Here is a 17,922-nt window from a genome sequence, read left to right as displayed (position 1 = left end):
CGCACCCCCACGGCCGCGATTACGCCGGACGGGTCTTCCAAGCGGACCCCACGTCCTCTCGGGCTGGATCGGGCCCGGGCCCCTCGTGGTGGCCCAGGAAGATCCCTTTCCTTCTCGACGAAGACTCCCACTCGGTAGAAAATCTTTTACCGTGCGGGCGTCCCCCGGATTACTGCGCCGCACCGCTGTAGCCTACACGAGGCCCGAAGGAGGGCGCGGCTTCCAGTAAAAACATCATGATTACGGAGGAGCCGTGCAGCGGTGAGCCGGCTGGATAGGCTTATCTCTGAGCCGCGTCCCCTCAGGGGTAAGTGGACGGTGGCTGGGGCCTGCCCCTATTTACTGCGCGTCCTGTCGTGGTGACTCCTCGCCCGACCCCGGCCGCCTGCCCGGGGTTGACTCAGGTCACCCCGGGCGAAAAGCGGGCCCAGCGGGTCAGAAGAAGGCCACCCCGGGACACCCCGCGGCGCCTCGGGCCGCACCCCGGAGCTCACAGGGTGCCGCATCCCTCCAGGGTGCACCCCGGACGGCTCTGGGTGGGCCCGACAAACTGTCCTCCCGGCTGACAAGAAGCAGAGCAAGTTGGTGGACGGCGCCCGCTCCAGGCGTGGAGCGTTCACACCCAAGGGAGAATATTCCCAATACTAGTTGTATTCTATAAATAGGAAGGTCCCAGGACATGTAAGGGGATCGGCTCCTGATCCCAGATAACGAACACATAGGAGCAAGAATAGTAATCTCAAGAACTCAAGAACACAGGACGTAGGGTATTACGCCTCGAACGGCGGCCTGAACCTGTCTAAATCACCGTATCACAGAACTTCCCACATGAAGATCTCGCTGCATGTTACACCCCTGGCCGAATCTCTAAACGGGGGTTCCCCGGAATCCCTACAGGCGGTACTCACCCACCGTCAATCCCGTTAAACAACTTTAGAGCATCAAAACTTATGGAGTTTATTAAATTAAGATACATCTTGCTATGATGCATTACGAAATATTATTATTTTAATATATTATTAAATATTGGCCATCATTGAGTTAACAACCACAAACACACAAAATGATAATTCTTTAGTATCTTTTGTGGACTTGTGGCTAGATTAGTTGTAATTTGTTTATATAGTTATGTTATTTAACAATTTATGTGCACATGTAGTCAACTCTATGTTGCTAATCATTTATTATATATTATGATATTGCACCGATTTGAAAGTATTTGTGGGCGGTTCAATTCTCTGGTTCGAAACAGTCGGATCCTTAGAGTATATCCAAGAGCTCTTGTATCTATGAATAGTTAAAATTTTGATACAACTATTATGTAAAATGAAATAGCTAGTGAGAAGGGAATGAAATCCAACCGCTTCTCCAAAATTTAAAAAGGGATGGCTAGTACTCAGCGCTAGGCAAAAATGTCGAGCTACACCTCTGGATAGAAAATGAGAATAGAAGACGAGGTAGATAGAGTTTCTGTTAGATGGAATTTTTTATCTTCCTTTTTTATCTAACTCACAGAGCTCTGTGAGATGCTATTACGATTGACAAGAGCGAACCTTGCCGATTCGAACTCCGGTCCGGTCTGGGCCTGTTTGGCAGGGCTCCGGCTCCACCAAAAACGGCTCCGGCTCCGGCTTCTCTGGTGGAGCGGCTTCTCTAGTGGAACTGGAGCCGTTTTGTGAAGCGTTTGACAAAACGGCTTCATGCTGATTTTTATGAATGGATAGAAAATGTGAAATATCCAATATGCCCTGCCATGGCCCCCCTCCGCCAAGCACGTCGACGCTAGGCGGGAACGCAGTTGGGGCAGCCGCCGAGGAGTTCGGCCACGCCGTGTCCGCGCTCCTCCCCCGCGCTGCACCTTGGCCGCCCGCCGCGCCATGGCCGGCCGTCACGCCTCCTCATGCACCTTGGCCGGCCGCCGCGCCTCCTCCTGGGCGCAGAGTGCCATCCGGCTCGTAGGAGAACTCTCCGCCGCCCCCAATGCCCGGATCGAGCTCTGCAGGTGTGGATCCGTCGATTTCGCTCGCTGGAGTGCCCTCCCGGCGCGCCGCCGGCCGGCGGAGGGGGTTCATCGGGCGCCGCCGGTCAGTTTCCGAGTGGGGGGGAGAGAAGTGTCGTTCTGTTTCACGTGGAGTGGTGAGCGAGGCAGCCGCGCCGAAGCGTTTTTTTTCCCGAAGGCATTGGCAAAATTGGTGTAATTAATTGGAAGTTGCGGGGAAAATTGGGAGCACACCGGTGGGCCTCAAGACGGAGCCGCGAGAAGCCTCCTTTCCCTAGCTCCGTCGCTGCTACGGGGAGCCGATTGCAGCTCCAGACCTGGAGCACCTCAAATTTTCACCCTTTGGCAGAGCTCCGGCTGGAGCTGGCAAAGAGGCCCCCTAAGACCGTCCACAGTGGGGAGAGCAAATGAAGGAGCAAAAGTACTCTTTGGCACTGTAGACGTACTGTAGACAGTAAATATGTGAGGAGACGTGGGAAACAAGGAGGAGGAGCAAATTTGCTCTTGATAGCCTAATATGCCTCCGACCCCTAGACTGCGCCGCTGCCCTTCCATCCATTTCCCCTGCGCCGCGCGCGGTCCGTCCTCCCCCTGCTGCTGCTGCTGCGCCGCCGGCCCTCCCCTTTCTTCCGCGCCGCCGCCCTCCCTCCTTGCGCTCTTGGCTGCGCCGGCCTCGCTCTCTTCCTCTGCTGTTGGCCCGTTCCTGCGCCGCCCCCCCCCCCCCGTCCTCCCTCCCTAAGTTCTTGAGCCCACCCTCTCTCCCTCGCTCTCCCAGCTCTCGACAGATGGCGCAGATCCCCAACCTGGACAATGCGCCGCTCAATCTTGCGGCCCTCAGGTGCTCCCTATTCTTTTCGCCTCCTATCTGTTACGCCTCTAGATTCTGACAGGCGTGTTCGCTCCGATTGCAGGGAGCAGTCGCAGAAGGACCTAATAGGCATCCTAAAAACCGTGAGTTTCTTGTCTCACACTGCTCGCTCGTCCACGGCCTCTAGTGGTCTTGTTGTTGACGCTGAACTGAGGAATTTAGTTTCCTTTGTGGTGTATATCAGATAAGGGGGAAGAAGTGTCTGGTCATTGATCCGAAGCTTGCTGGGACCCTGTCGCTGATCGTACAGACATCCCTGCTAAAGGTTGAATGGTGCCATGTTGTCTCAATAACTCTGAATTGCTGTAATATTCGTTGCAATACCTTTTATGCATTATATCTACGGTGAGGCTATTGCCACATTTCATTTGTGGAATTTCAGACTTGCTTATCTCACTATTTGGTTTGTTCTACTTATCAGGAGTATGGCGCGGAGTTGCGAATTCTCTCTTCTGATCCCTTGCAGACGGAATGCCCAAAAATTGTATATCTTGTGCGCTCTCAGCTGAGCTTCATGAAACTCATCACAAGTCAGATCAGGAATGATGAATCTAAAGGGCTCCAAAGGGAATACTTCCTTTACTTTGCACCACGGTGCACCATTGCTTGTGAGAAGGTATCGCTTGTTCTCTTTTATGTTTGGGCTAATCCATTTAGGTGTTCTTTCATTGTTATTTTTCGCTGGAGGTCTAGTTTGTTGGATCCTAGAATAGTTTCCAATACTTATAACTATTTATTTATTATTGATTTAAATTTAGTAAGAGTGAAAGCTCAAAGTGATAACAATTGCCAGATATGATGGATATGTTTAGCATGAGAGTAGATATTGCTGAGTCTAGTTGAAAATTGGTTTGAATAGGTTCCAAAAATTGGCAAGCACCTTCTGTATTGTATTTGGCATGTTAAGCATTGGCAGTGTGTACTATGTATGTAAGATTTTTAATGTTGCCCAGGGTATGTATTTATGGTTTTATGAACAAATGAGCTTTCATTGAAGGCAATCTTGTCCTTTTGCTGCTGTGAAGAGGGATGATGAAACTGTGATTGGAATATGGATTATATTGTCTTACTTGGTGCCTGCAGATCCTGGAGGAAGAGAAAGTTCATCAGAAACTGACGCTCGGAGAATACCCCTTGTATCTTGTTCCATTGGATGATGATGTCCTTTCTTTTGAACTTGACCATGCTTTGCAGGTACTGATGCATATCATCTAGCATTTGTGTTTCGATATCCTGAGTGTCACTTGAGCTCCTATGATTCTTTAGGAATGTCTAATTGAGGGAGATACAAGCTCTATCTGGCATGTTGCAAAAGCAATTCATAAACTAGAGGTACTTATTCCTCCATTTGTATATTTGAAATTTATATATTATGTGCAAGATTTGTGTCTGAGGCACATAGGGACATGCTAACTTGTTATCTGCTACTGAACTGTAGAGTGCGGAGTATTTACCAATTTTAGAAATCTGCACATCACAAGATTCTTGAAGTTATACACTCATGCTTATTATTCCATCTTTTTGCCAGTTTGCCTTTGGAGTTATCCCAAATGTTAGGGCTAAGGGTGTGGCATCTACCAAAGCTGCAGAGTTGTTGAATAATATGCAACTAGAGGATCCGGTCAACATGGATGATGTAACATCAACTAATGTTTTCCTTTTATGAGTCAGATTTCTGAAGTTATTTGAACCTAATTAGTTCCGTTTTTATTGTTTGTTGATTCTTAGATGGGAATTCCGGAGATAAACACCGTTATCCTGTTAGATAGAGAGGTAAATTTTCTATTATATTCTATTTGATACTGCGATTTACATTTCATAAAACATTCATTTTGTGCTTCTTGATTTCTCCTATTTTTGTGCTATGTTTCTCTTTTAAGTCATCAAGTGATACCTTTTGTATAGTGATTTTATGTGTGATACTTGTTTGATGTATCATAGTTTTCTTATCTGTTCTAATTTTGTTTCCATTCAGGTGGACATGGTGACACCAATGTGCTCTCAGTTGACATATGAAGGCTTGCTGGATGAGGTAGACAAAAGCTTTTCATCGTGGCATAGATCATTAGATAATGAGAATATGATCTGTTTGTGTGAAATACTAAGGGCCTGTTTGGCATGGCTCCAACTGTGCCTGGAGCAGCTCCACTCCAAAACTTCAGGTGGAGATAGCTCTAGGTGGAGTTGGAGCTGTCTGGATGTGGTGTTTGGCTACGAGGGTGTTCTCAACTCCAAAAAAGCATGGTTTTCAGGGTGTATTGCCATCGTTGCCCTAGGTTTGCGGGACCCACATGTCATATTCTTTTTTCCTTCTGCTGGAGTCACTAGAGCACGCCTCGTTGGCCGTCTCGGAGAAGTTGCCGCTGTAGCAGTCCTCCTGCCATCCTCCCACCCGTCGGAGTCCGCCGCTGGGAGGAGCGCAGAGTGGTGGCTGAACAGGCCCGAGTGGTGTATCCTCGTGGTCCGCACGGGCGGGAGGCCCTTGGGGGAGAAGAAATCGACGCCCGCGCCAGATTTGCTCACCCTGGCGTGCAACGTGGGGCTCCTCGACGCCACTACCACCTGCCCCAGCGGAGGGCACTCCGCAAGTGGCGACCGCGGCGGCGTGTGTGCAGGGAGTCCGTCTTCCACTCGTCAGTGTCCCGCACGGCGCCACAACTGGTGGTGCTTGCGCTCCTCCTGGTGCGCTCGTGTGTGCGTGGCGGCAGCGAGTAGGAAGGCGTGGCGGCAGAGAGCTGCTGGCGGCGGCAGGGAGGGAGCTACGACTGGGAGGGAGTGTGCCGGAAGAGGGAGCTGCGGCCGCCGAGGGATAGCAGTTGCAGAGAGCCAGCGGCAGAAAGTGCTAATTTTTTACATGTTTGTGAGCTAAAAATAATTAATGGCTGATTTGGATACTGAAAGGGCATTAGGGCCATCATCATCCTTACCACTCCTATCTGCACGACACTAACATCGATTTATCTAACGATGGAACCAACAGGAAATATTCTATAATTTCCTTTCTCTTACCAGTAACTTGCTCGAAGCAAGAAAAAAATTTGATTGTGCATCTATCTTTCTAAGTTTGCCCTGTTAATTTTTTTGCGTGTATGATAAGATTGAACAATAATGATTTTGTTGAGTACGGTCAAAGTCACCAAAGATCATCTAAAACTTTTAGCCGTTAAATTAGTTGTTTTGTCTCCGGCAGACTTCATCTGACTATTAAGTTGAACACTGACTTGTTAAAGGGTATAACAGTCATAATAGTCAAGGGTACTATTGTAATTATCTATTCTAGGGTTTGGGGTGCCTCATGTACTATATATTGCCCTTGGGGCTGGTCAATACAATCCAACATTTCTGCTTCCATTCATTCCTAACATGGTATCAGAGCCAAGATTGAAATGAAATCTCAGATCATGTGGACCCGTCGTCTTCCGCAGTACTGCCTTGGGAGCATCGATCTTGTTCCTGGGGGCGGCATCTCTAGCCCCAAACCCATTTCTTCTTTTAGTTGCGTCGTAGCAGTAGCAACAAGATCTTGTCTCCATCCATCGTCGATCTGCTCGCAGGAGGGGAGTAGCAACACCTGCTCGTCATGGATCCTCCACCGTCATCCTCTCCGCCGCCCGTAGCAGCTCGTCTCGGCGTTGATTCGTCGTCGTCGCTATCCACCCGTCCGTCATCGAGTTGGCCCCTCCGTCCATTGCGGCCCTATTGCGCTGGTCGCGCCTCTGCCCGTGGCCGCCTACGCGTCCGCCCGTCCTCACGCGCGTCTGCGCACCACCTGTCGTGGCGGCCTCTGTCGACGCGGATCCGCCTGTTGCGCAGCCATCGGTCGCCTGTCTGCTGCTCGTCGTAGCCATTTCCCGTCGTTCGCTCGTCATGGGCCCCCTGCGTGGCACTCTGATTTGGTGATACCAATTGGTCTAGGCGCCCCGCCACCGCCAGCCTATTTGCTAGTGTTACGATTAAGAATGGAGGTTGAAATATAGGATAGATTAACCAGCCCCAAATGGGGATATATATAGTACATGAGCACCCAAACCCTAGACAATAGGAAAAGACTAAACTACCCTTGACTCATATACTCTAACACCCCCTCTCAAATGCAATGTGAATGCAATGTCGTTGCATTTGGAGAGTTGATACTAAGCACTAGACTAAACTTAAGCACTAGATTCAAACATAAACATGAAATTGATACATCCAAAGTCCGAAATCAAAGATGTCATCAAAGCGTGCAACTCTTGAACTTGTCGATGTAGAAAATGCTCCTCCACAAGAAGGGTATTGCCTTCACAACCGTACTTCAGCAAATACCACAAGTCTTCACAAACCAGTACGTCGACTCTTCAAACATGAATCTTGCTTTGGAGACTTTGAACTTGACAAGAATAGTGAGATGTGTCAAACCAGCCAAAGATAGAAAGCACCACTGCAAGACGGCAAGTGGTGAGATAGGAATGTGATGACGACAAATAGACGGCCATTGATCATGACGTGGAGCAAAACGGCTCTGAAAGGGACCAAGAGGGCATTGACGCACCACAATGATGATGACGAGATTAGCTAAATCGACGGGACTCAGCTAACCATAAAAAAAAGATTGACTGATCTGACAATGAATTTGTGGACTCGCACGGCATTGACGAACTGGATGTATGCAATTGGACTTGGATAGACACTAGCATTGGTGGACACACTGGAATTGGGACGACGGAGATGCTAGCTGGACATGAGACAAAAGACTCTAATATAGCAGATACTAGCAGGTAGCAGCAAGCAACAGCGATATGGCAGCAGCAGAACAAAATATGGAGATGAACTAGAAGCAATTGGCCAACACAAGAATACAAGGTGATGCAAAACAGAGGCGTGCAGCACAGAGCCGCACAAACACCCCCTGTCCACACTGCAAAAGCCCCAACGGGAGGCAAGGAAGAAGACCCAGGCGGGGAGCAGCAGCACACAAGAGACAGCCAGCACGAAGATGCAGCACGCAAGAGATGGGCGGGCAGCCGCGACGGGCGGACACAGCAGAGGACGTGCTGTTGCCACGGGCGGCAGGAGATGGCCGCAACGAGCTGATTCGCGACGGGCGGGCGGCCTGCAGCGGCGTCGCGGATCCACGCCGGGACGAGCCGCAACGGGGAGAGGAAGACGAGCTGCGACGTGCAGCTCCCCCTCTCGCGGACAGAGCGGACGAGCAGGGATGGCACGGATGGAGCGGACGGCCGGACGAACGCGCGCGGGCGGCGCGGATGGCTCCACGACTGAGGCCGCGACGGCCGACGAGCAGCAGCAGAGGAGGCCACGACAGGCCGCGATGGGCGGCTGCGACGCTACGGGCCGCGCAAGAACGGCCGCGAAGGGCCGAGTGGACGACGGACGGCGGCAGCGACGGGTTGTGCCGACCGTGAGGATGAAGACGGCCGGATCCGCGCGACGGGCTGACGACGATGCGGAGCAGAGGAGCGGACGGACGGCTCCGCGGGAAGATGTGCTGCTGCTGCTGTTGCTATGCCGCGGGGGAGGGCCGGCGACGACTGGGCACCCTCGATCTGCGGCCGGGAAAGTCAAATCAAGGCCCGGCGGCGCTCGATTTGCGCCTGGGGATGACGAATCGAGGTCCGGCGGCAGCCGGAGGTTGAGGATGGACGGCGACTTCTCCGCGACAGGTGGACAGCAGCTGCTGCGACTCAACTACTAAAAAAAACAGAGAAATGGGTTTGGGGCTGGAGGAAGATGCCGCCCCCAGGAGCAAGACGAAGCTCCCAGGGGCAGCGCAGCGGGATGACGAAGGGTGGCGGCGCCGGATCTACACAACCTGGAGCTCTGATTCCATGTTACGATTAAGAATGCAGGCTGAAATATAGGATAGATTAACCAGCCCCAAATGGGGATATATATAGTACATGAGCACCCAAACCCTAGACAATAGGAAAAGACTAAACTACCCTTGACTCATATAGTCTAACAGCTAGGAGCTTAGTGATGAGCTTTGCGAAAGAGTGAACCAGACTGATTGGTCTGTAATCTTTAATGCTTGCAGCATCATCCTTTTTCGGAAGGAGAGTAATATAGGCAGAATTAAGCAGTTCAAAATTGCAGAATTTCCGACTCCAAACTGCTGAAACTGCCGCCATGATTTCAGGTTTAATAATTGGCCAACAGACCTGCTGCTAGATTGCACATGATGATCTAGGAATGTTAGGAATCTTAGTTTATATAGAAAAGCATATACAGCTGCATGTTTACCTGTTTTCTATGCTGCAGCCAGCAGGGTAGTATTGCCTAGGATTTTCGCTATGTGGGGTTGTCTTCTTTTTGTCTGTTTTGTTCCGTATGGCTCTGAAAACAACAATAACTAATCATTGCTTAATTGATGGTAGGTCCGAGACATTTGTTTTTTGCTTAACAAAGTGCAATCAATATATACAGATGATCTATCATGCATTTTGTAAGAAAAGATTATCTACCATCCTAATGCTGCATAGCTAGTGGGATATAGAATCTCGAGTTGTTTGAAATGAATTCTATGATCGTGTAATATTCTACAGATGCTCCAAATTAATAATGGTTCAGTAGAAGTTGATGCGAGCATAATGGGAACTCAACAAGATGGGAAAAAGGTTAAGGTTCCACTGAATTCGAGGTAAATATCACTGTCTCTATTAGCGATGATTAATTTGCTCTTTGTATTTTTAAATACCCCTTTAGCACAAATGTTTCGTTTATGTTTGTCCCAAGTCAAACCTTTTTATATGTCATAAATGTCTTATATTTGTGATTGGAGAGAGCACATATTACTAAATTGTAAACTTGCTTTGTGCCTATGAATACTTTGTATGTAAGGAAGCATTGTTGCTATTTTTTAAATTATTTTTGAATACACTTTCCCCTATTAACCTCGTTGTCCTAATCAAGATACTTACGATTCGTTTTTCACATTTCAAAACATTGGATGTAGAAATTTAGGTATTTGCTACTGATGGATTTTTTTAGTAATGTTTGATGACTTTACGGTCATGAGTATCTAGATTGGCTGTGGAATTATACTGGTTACCTTTCTCAAAAAATATATCCTAACATTACCATTTAATAATTTACAAATATATTGGATAGAGGCTGGTACTTATTTGTGACTGTATATAGTGCAAATATATGTGTGCAATTGTCTTATTGTACATAGGCTTACATGATATTTTTGTGGACCTATGAATTTATATTGTCATTCTTTTCATTTTCAGTGATAAGTTGTACAAGGAGATTCGAGACCTGAATTTTGAAGTTGTAGTTCAGGTTCACTCAACTGACTTCAATTCTTGTTTATTTCATATGAACGAGCCTTGTGGTAATTCTTCTGTGGTTTTGGTTATACCTGCTGTTGTCATAGCTTATAAATGTGTCTAATTCCAGTTTGTTTTTTATAAGATAATTCCAGTTTGTTATTATAGCTACCATCAATTCTACCAACTTTAAATTATCATAAATTATACTGTCTACAGGTTTTACGTCAAAAAGCAACATCTATTCAGCAAGATTATGCGGAAGTGAAATCGACCAATGTAAGAATTAAATTGTCCTAATTCTTTTATCAGATGATTTGCTTATACAAGTTTATTTTTGAGACCATTTACTGTTAGAATCAGAAGTCCCTTGTTATATAAAGGTTGAAATGTTGTTCGCCTATATATGGATTGAGTATTTTGCTTGTTTATCAAGTTATACTTTCCTTTATAGATAATAAGATTGAGTTCTTCATAGAAAGCCTCTATAATGGACCATAGTTATTTCTATTAGGACACAATGAGAAATAAGTGTATAATCGGCCTCTCTTCACTCCAGACTTGAATCAAGGAGGATGAACCTCACAAACTGCCTGTCAAGTATGAATGCCCTGCCATTTGCATCTGTGCCTGTATTTAGATCCAGCACAATAATAGTGGATAAAATCCTGTTCCTGAAACAAATATTAGACATGGTCACTTTTCAGTCTGTTTGATTTCTTACTGTTATTATGATAACATGGACATATAGCATTTACCTTCTGTTGAGGAGTGACATAAATTGAACTGATTTGATATTCACAAGATCATAAAAAAATGTTAAAAATGTCATTCAAATTTTATAATCATCAGATTATCTTGAATTAAATAAAATTGTCTTATTCAATGTTTTTTTTCTCCATCGTTGGTGATCTAGGTATTATTGCTTGGATAAATAGTACCAAATGTTTTAGTCTTAAGTGTGGACATGCTTTGGTTGAACTCTTAGCATGAGTAGCCTACTACTTTCTAGTGGATTTCTTGCTTTCAGTAATAAGTATGTTTGTCTACATGTCTGTTTATTTCTACAGCAAATTACCTTTTTTGCTAGTACAATGTGGAAAAGGAAATTAATTTATTAATATTTTCGTTTTCATAGACCCAGTCTGTTTCTGAGCTCAAGGATTTTGTGAGGAGGTTGCACTCACTGCCGGAGATAGCTGTGAGTTGATTGAATGGCTGCATTCTATCTTTTTTGTTGTTTTACTAACGTATTGCATGTAATGGTTTAGAGGCATGTTCATTTGGCGCAACACTTGCAATCCTTCACAGGAAAACCCTCATTCCATGCCCGACTAGACATAGAACAAACAATATTGGAGATTCAGAACTTTGAAATGTGAGTTTATCTTTGCACTACTCCCTCTTTTATTCTTTGAATGCACAGCTGAGCTTCGTGTCATTTCATTTCCACTGCTCTTTAGCTTTCTTTTGTTTCTTTTTTCTTGCAGTTCATTCATTGTTCCTATTTAATTTATCGTTAGGTTTAATCATTTTTGTAAAGAATCACTTTTGGTATGCTTGTTTCTATTGACGTGAACGGAGTTTAGTGAATGAGTAAAAATTAGTTCTCTTGAGCTTTCACAAAGTTGAACTTGTGTTTTGAATTGCATTTATATTGATATTCTTTTACTTCCATACTGGTACAAAATCCACCCAAAATGTTATATGAAGTTTGACTGCATGTTTTCTATCATGATTAACCACCATATGTCTTTTTGCTTCCTCCCAAATTATGTTAGTATATGGGCTAAGTTAATTTCATCCCCAGATGCTTTGAGTACATCGAGGAGATGATACATAAACAGGAACCTATTGAAAATGTGCTTCGCCTTCTAGTGTTACTCTCTCTTACAAATGCTGGGTTGCCAAAGAAGAATTTTGATTACTTGAGGTATGCTTATGTAGGTTTACGGAGCATTCTTCTTTCCTTTATTGCTTCTGTGCAAAGTTTTATGTTAATTATTGGTTCAATGATTAACTTCTGATATGTACAGTGTACTACAACATTATATGTAAAACGGGCAAATAGTGTATTCTGTCTTGGCGCACATTTTTCTTTCCAGATACTGCATTCAGAGATGTGCATTTTCTCCCAACTTTTTATGAACTGATAGAATTTTGACGTCTTTGTACCCAGACATACTAAATTTGAAGCATCCATGTATTTTGCACCAGTCCCGCATCAAGCTAGCGCATAAATTTACAAATTTGATGTATCACCTTCCATACATGATAAATTAAATATTGAAAAATATTAGAAATTCATAAATAGGCTTTATGGCTGTTAGATGTATATGTACCCTTTGTAGTTTCCCCATTGTATAAGGGGTTTTGCGCATATTTTTTAATGCCTGTACATGTATGTATTCGGGCCTAGAGCCCTCATATTGAATACAAGTGCTATTCATAACATGGTATCACAACCAAACTAGGGTTAGGTTTCATCTTGATCTCCCCTAGTTGTTCCTATTCCAAAAGCAAAGCACGTTGCACTTGTGTGCTGCCCAGCCACCATAGTTGCCTTTTCCACCGATTGGATTGATTTTCCCCTATCAATTTGATCTTGGCAACACAGTTCCATCCAATTTTGCTGCTGGCGACTTGTTTTTGCTGCTGCTGCCTTGTTCTGTCATCACCAGCTCATTGCCGACGGCAACCTGCAGCTCGTCTCTCCCGTCTGCTGCCTCTTCTGTCCTCGTCTTGAGGACTACCAGCAGCAGGTTTTGCATCACTGCCGGCTCGCCCGTTCCACATCTGCATGCCACCGCCATCGTACTGTCGATTTGCTGCCATCCTGTGTGGAAGCATAGCTCTTCTTGGTAGAGATCAGGGAGAAACCAGAGTAGCAGATTGATTTGTAAAATAAAAAGAAGAAAAAAAAACTGCTGCTGCTTTGTGTGCTCTGTTTCTTTGCTCCTGTTCGTGCGTTGCGTTGCTTTGTTTTGCAACACACAGCTTGGCTGCCGAGTACTAGCAGTGCAGGTCAAAAAAAAAAAGCTGCTGCCACTGCCGCTTTTCTTTAGCGCTCTCGCCGTCGCCCGCTGCTTTTCCTTTGTGCTCTCGCCGTCGACTGTTGCTGTTTGGGATGGCGTCTCCTTCCGTTCCACCATCCGGTTGTGTGCAGATTACACAATGTCCGGTGCTTTTCAATGGCACCAACTATTGCGACTGGGTTCCTCGCTACACATGCGTAGTCTTCGTCTTTGGGATTTCTTAGTGGTGATACCCTGCCAACCTCTTCCTGTTGCTCCTTTCCGGCCTACTATTCCCGATAATTTTGCTGACGCCATACCAAGCACATCGAGATCGACATCCACTTCGTCCGCGAAAAGGTCTCCTTGGGTGAAGTCCGCATTCTCCATGTGCCATCACAGTATCAGTTTGCTGATATCATGACGAAGGGTCTCTCAGTACAGCTGTTTCAGGATTTTCGGTCCAGTCTTTGCATCCGGAATCCTAACGCTTTGACTGCGGGCGGGTATTAGGCATCTATAGCTGTGTATGTGTACACAAGGCCCATATTGGGCGTGTAGGCCCATTGGGCATGTATATCTTGTACTCCAAGCCATATTGGATTGATTGTATTGCATTGAGGCCTAGCCGGTATATATTGAGGTACATGACTTGGAGGGCAAGCCTCTCCTACGGTATGGTAGAGTCCGGATACAATCCTAACCTACCTATTATATAGATATCCCAAATATACTCTAATAATTACTCTTTAGTATGTGCCTTTAGAACTTCAGTTGGCAGACTTCTTCACTAAGGCACAGGCGTGAGTACAGCACAAGTTCTATCTCTCCAAACTCAGTGTCATTGATCCACCTTGAGTTTAAGGGGTGTTAGATGGATATGTACCCTTTGTAGTTTCCCCATTGTATAAGAGGTTTTGTGCATATTTCCTAACGCCTGTACATGTATATATTCGGGCTTCTCATATTGAATACAAGGTGCTATTCATAACAATGGCCAAGTTTTATACAACAGGATGACCAGGCAAATGGTCATAGCCCTACACCTTTATCAATTGAAAGTGGCTACATGTCTTGTCAGAGACATCTTGATTTTGAATTGGGACTTGGCCTCTGACCACGAACTAGACATCGTCTTGATTCCAATATCCTGATGTGCAGTGACTAGTGGATGTGCTAGCATTCTCAGTATTCTGTACCACTGTCTCATTCATTCAGTCAACAGATTGGCTATAATAATTGGTCCACAAACATAAGACAATTGTTTATGGCCTTTTTAACAAATGTATGGCATGTTTCATACTCCAATGTAAAACAAGTCCCTGTACACCCTTATGAAACTTCCACCTTTTACTATGTATTGTTTTCATGCATGACTTTGAGACAATAATTAGGGATTAAGCAGTCATTGTATGTCTTTCTTGGTCTGCAAGTGCAATTGTTATACGCTGTGCATATGTTAGAATTTATTTGATAGATTCTAGCATACTGTTGAGTGTACACTTCATCCTTGTCTACTCTGCTTTTTTATTCTACTGTCTAGGCGAGAGATACTCCATAGTTATGGCTTTGAGCACATGCACTTATTGTACAATCTGGAGAAGGCTGGCCTTTTTAAGAGGCAGGTTAGTCAGATTTGGTCCTCACTGAACTTTTTCATGAGAGTTGTCCATGGCTCCTTCGATGTTATTTTCTTTTTCCTTTCTAATCTTCTATGGCATATTATTGTGCTTCCCAGGAATCAAGAAGCAATTGGGTTGGCATTACAAGAGCTCTGCAGCTTATAGTTGACGTACATGATACAACAAAGTATTAACACATGAGGCTATATGTTTACTATGCATGTTATCTTCCATTTGCTCATGCTGCAAACATATGGTTTCATATATCCATGGTCATATAAGCACGTGTATTAATCTGTGCTTCAATATTGCTGCATGTAAATCTGCTTGTGACTTGCACTGTTTCTTACTTACAGATAAGTAATATAGCTTGTTGGTGTCTTCAGTTGTACTAGAGATGAATTAAACTTCCTTTAGTTGCTTCCACTAATAATTTGGAAGGAACGGAACTGATTACTGGTTTTGATACATCTAACTAAACTTTATGCTAAAATTTTACCAAAATGTTTGAATCATTTTGTTTACTTTCTATTTTGCTTTAAAAGTTATTTGTTTTCTTGCAACCATTGCTTCATTGTTATGATTATAAAACACATAACTATGGCCATTCTTCTGCTTGTTGTAACTAACTTGGCATTCAATATCTTTGGCCGTGCTATCTACCACTAATCTATTCTTATGTCAATCTCAGCCCTAGTGATATATCGTACATTTTTTCTGGATATGCGCCTCTTAGTATTCGCCTTGTTCAGCATGCAGTGAGATCTGGATGGTATGTTTGTCATCCTAGTTTCTTTCTCTCTTTACTTTTGGATAATAATATTCTTTTTGTGTCTCTATGAATGTAATCCGCAGAGAACATATTGTTTAATTTTCTGTGGAAGAAATGTTTCTATGATCATTCCTTTTCTTTCGATGGAGTGTCTATGATCTTTCGGTAGACATAAAAGATGCGAAAAGAATCAGAGAATAAAAGGGAATATCTAGCTTTTTTCTTAGTGATGGAAAGTTCTTACATGGTTTTGTTCATTTATCCTTTTTCTTTGTTTTGGCAAAGAACATAAATACATAATTCTTACATGTTCTCCTCCCCTCTCATATACTTGATTCAAAATTGTGGCCTTCCGATTCCTTTTTTCTTAAGAAATTTTGCAGTTTAATTCTGTGGAAACTTATGAGTCATTTTGTCGATAATAAATTACAGATAAAATCAGTTCTACTAGAATAAATATCCAATATAATAGGATCATCACCCGATATGAGTCATGTTGTGCAAGTGATTTGCATGAATGACCTTAATTAAAGGATGAAAAATTATACACATATACTCTCACATTATAGTTATTTCTTATTTTACAGGCGTTCTATTGAAGAATTGTTGAAACTGTTGCCAGGTCCACATTTGGATTTGAAAAGGGTAAGCGGACTCCATCGAATGACTTCACATTTTAGGGAAGCAAAAATCTTTTTCTTGAATATTCATCTAACTCATGTAGGGTGGTTCAATGTTTGATTCGTCACTGGAAGTACAGCCAGGTTCAGGGGCTCAACAGAGTATTGACAGGTAATTCACCCCTGTAGTACAATTCAAACATTTAGTGATTAAAATGGAGAGAGGAGGAAGATATGGACACCATGTTGGCTCTGTATACAAACTCAAGGAAAATGGGGTCTGAAAATGTCCTGTACAACCCATTTAGGATCCATGAGGGAGGAGCAGCACCATGCCTTCCTAGGGCCTTGGGATTGGGTTATTATTTGGGGATAAAATTACATGGTATTGTTTCCTTAATTTTAATGATTAGTTTTAAGAATCTAGTCATTCCATAAGTATTGAGTCCTAGCCCTCATCTATCCTTGCCTTGTCATTTTGCTAACAATAAATTACAGAAAATCTCCCCTAATAGAATGAGTATCCAATATATTTGATAAGGAAAACATTTGGTTAAAAAAGAAAGATAAGGAAAACAAGGAAAATGTGAGCAATATTAGTGTTTATTTTACTGAATTTGCTGGTGTCTGTTTTTTTACTTATATTTTCTAGGAAAGAATTGTCATTTGCTGCAGTTCTAATCTTTCCCATCATATTCTCATGATTTTAAGTCTGCTTTCCAAAATTTCTGTCTATTCTAGGGTTGGTCATCGCTCTCTGGTTTTGGTTGTATTTATTGGTGGAGTCACATTTGCTGAGATTGCTGCCCTCCGATTCCTTAGTGCACAGGTATGTGTTGTCCGATTTGTTTCTCGATTTTTCAGATGTTTATAGCAAATTGATTCTAAGGTGTTTTAATAGACTTAATTCACTTCAGTATCTATGGCACGTATTTTCCTGATCTCGTTTTTTCATGGCGGGTCATTACAAAATCGATAAGAATAGTATGGCGCAACCATTGATAGGGATTATTACAGAGTCAGTTCCTTTCATGGTTTTTGCTTTGTCCCTTATTATGAAGAGTATATGGGTCATTTTTTTCCTAATAGTCAACTAATCCACTACTTTTTACATGACCAAAGTCTTTCCTTGGAACTATATTCTTTTAACGCATAATACCTGAAATTTCACTGGGGAAAATTGTTTTCTTTATTTAGACATACCATTGTTTTTTTTTGAAAAAAATCTTTTGGCTTGCGTATTGCAGGAAGGAATGGGCTACGACTTCCTTGTTGCAACAACAAAGGTCGTCAATGGCAACACGATACTCAGACCAATAATAGCCAATAGCAAAGAGGGGATGATGTAACATCTTTCTTTTCTGTGCATGTGTTTCTAATTGCAGTCGCAGGCGAACCCAAACTTGTGATTTTTTTTTTTTTTTGCTATGGGTTCCTAATTGGGCAACTGGACGCTAGGCTCATTCTTTTTTTTATTAAAAAGAGGTATAATGTATGTTTCTGTTTTGTCATTATAAGAGCTGAATGTTTTAGTTGTCTGTGTGTTATTGTTCATGGCGGTTGGCTTATCTCGGCTCCGACATGTTGGAGGAAAAAGTCGTGGACATAATATTAGATTAGACTAGAAAACTTGGGGTGCGGCGTCTGGCGCCAGGTTGGGTTAGCCAGTGAATAACTTGTCAATATATATATATATTATTTGAATGATTGAAAATACTAATTATTCATCAAATTTAAGAGTTGTAGTGGACCA

General features: G+C 43.8%; 1 protein-coding gene across 1 annotated transcript; it reads left to right on the top strand.

The window, feature by feature from the left end:
- Positions 1–2,555: 2,555 nt before the first annotated feature.
- Positions 2,556–17,922, top strand: LOC120672649 (vacuolar protein-sorting-associated protein 33 homolog). Its single transcript, XM_039953173.1, has 22 exons — positions 2,556–2,837; positions 2,911–2,950; positions 3,052–3,132; positions 3,289–3,483; positions 3,951–4,061; positions 4,134–4,199; positions 4,396–4,503; positions 4,596–4,640; positions 4,843–4,899; positions 9,413–9,507; positions 10,103–10,154; positions 10,361–10,420; positions 11,280–11,342; positions 11,413–11,519; positions 11,952–12,074; positions 14,699–14,780; positions 14,894–14,964; positions 15,469–15,549; positions 16,137–16,194; positions 16,274–16,341; positions 16,911–16,998; positions 17,417–17,922. Exons 1-22 carry the CDS (start codon positions 2,785–2,787, stop codon positions 17,516–17,518), a joined length of 1,806 nt encoding a protein of 601 aa, XP_039809107.1. The 5' UTR covers positions 2,556–2,784; the 3' UTR covers positions 17,519–17,922.

This window comes from Panicum virgatum, chromosome 2K, assembly GCF_016808335.1.
Source record: "Panicum virgatum strain AP13 chromosome 2K, P.virgatum_v5, whole genome shotgun sequence".
Classification (NCBI taxonomy): domain Eukaryota; kingdom Viridiplantae; phylum Streptophyta; class Magnoliopsida; order Poales; family Poaceae; genus Panicum; species Panicum virgatum.
This window is presented reverse-complemented; position numbering and strand designations above follow the sequence as displayed.

Excerpts from the sequence above, each read along its gene's own strand:
- LOC120672649 (XM_039953173.1), top strand. The coding sequence starts at position 2,785 with ATGGCGCAGATCCCCAACCTGGACAATGCGCCGCTCAATCTTGCGGCC. Across the intron at positions 11,343-11,412 it reads ACTCACTGCCGGAGATAGCT|AGGCATGTTCATTTGGCGCA; the intron begins GTGAGTTGATTG and ends GTAATGGTTTAG. Across the intron at positions 16,195-16,273 it reads CACATTTGGATTTGAAAAGG|GGTGGTTCAATGTTTGATTC; the intron begins GTAAGCGGACTC and ends TAACTCATGTAG.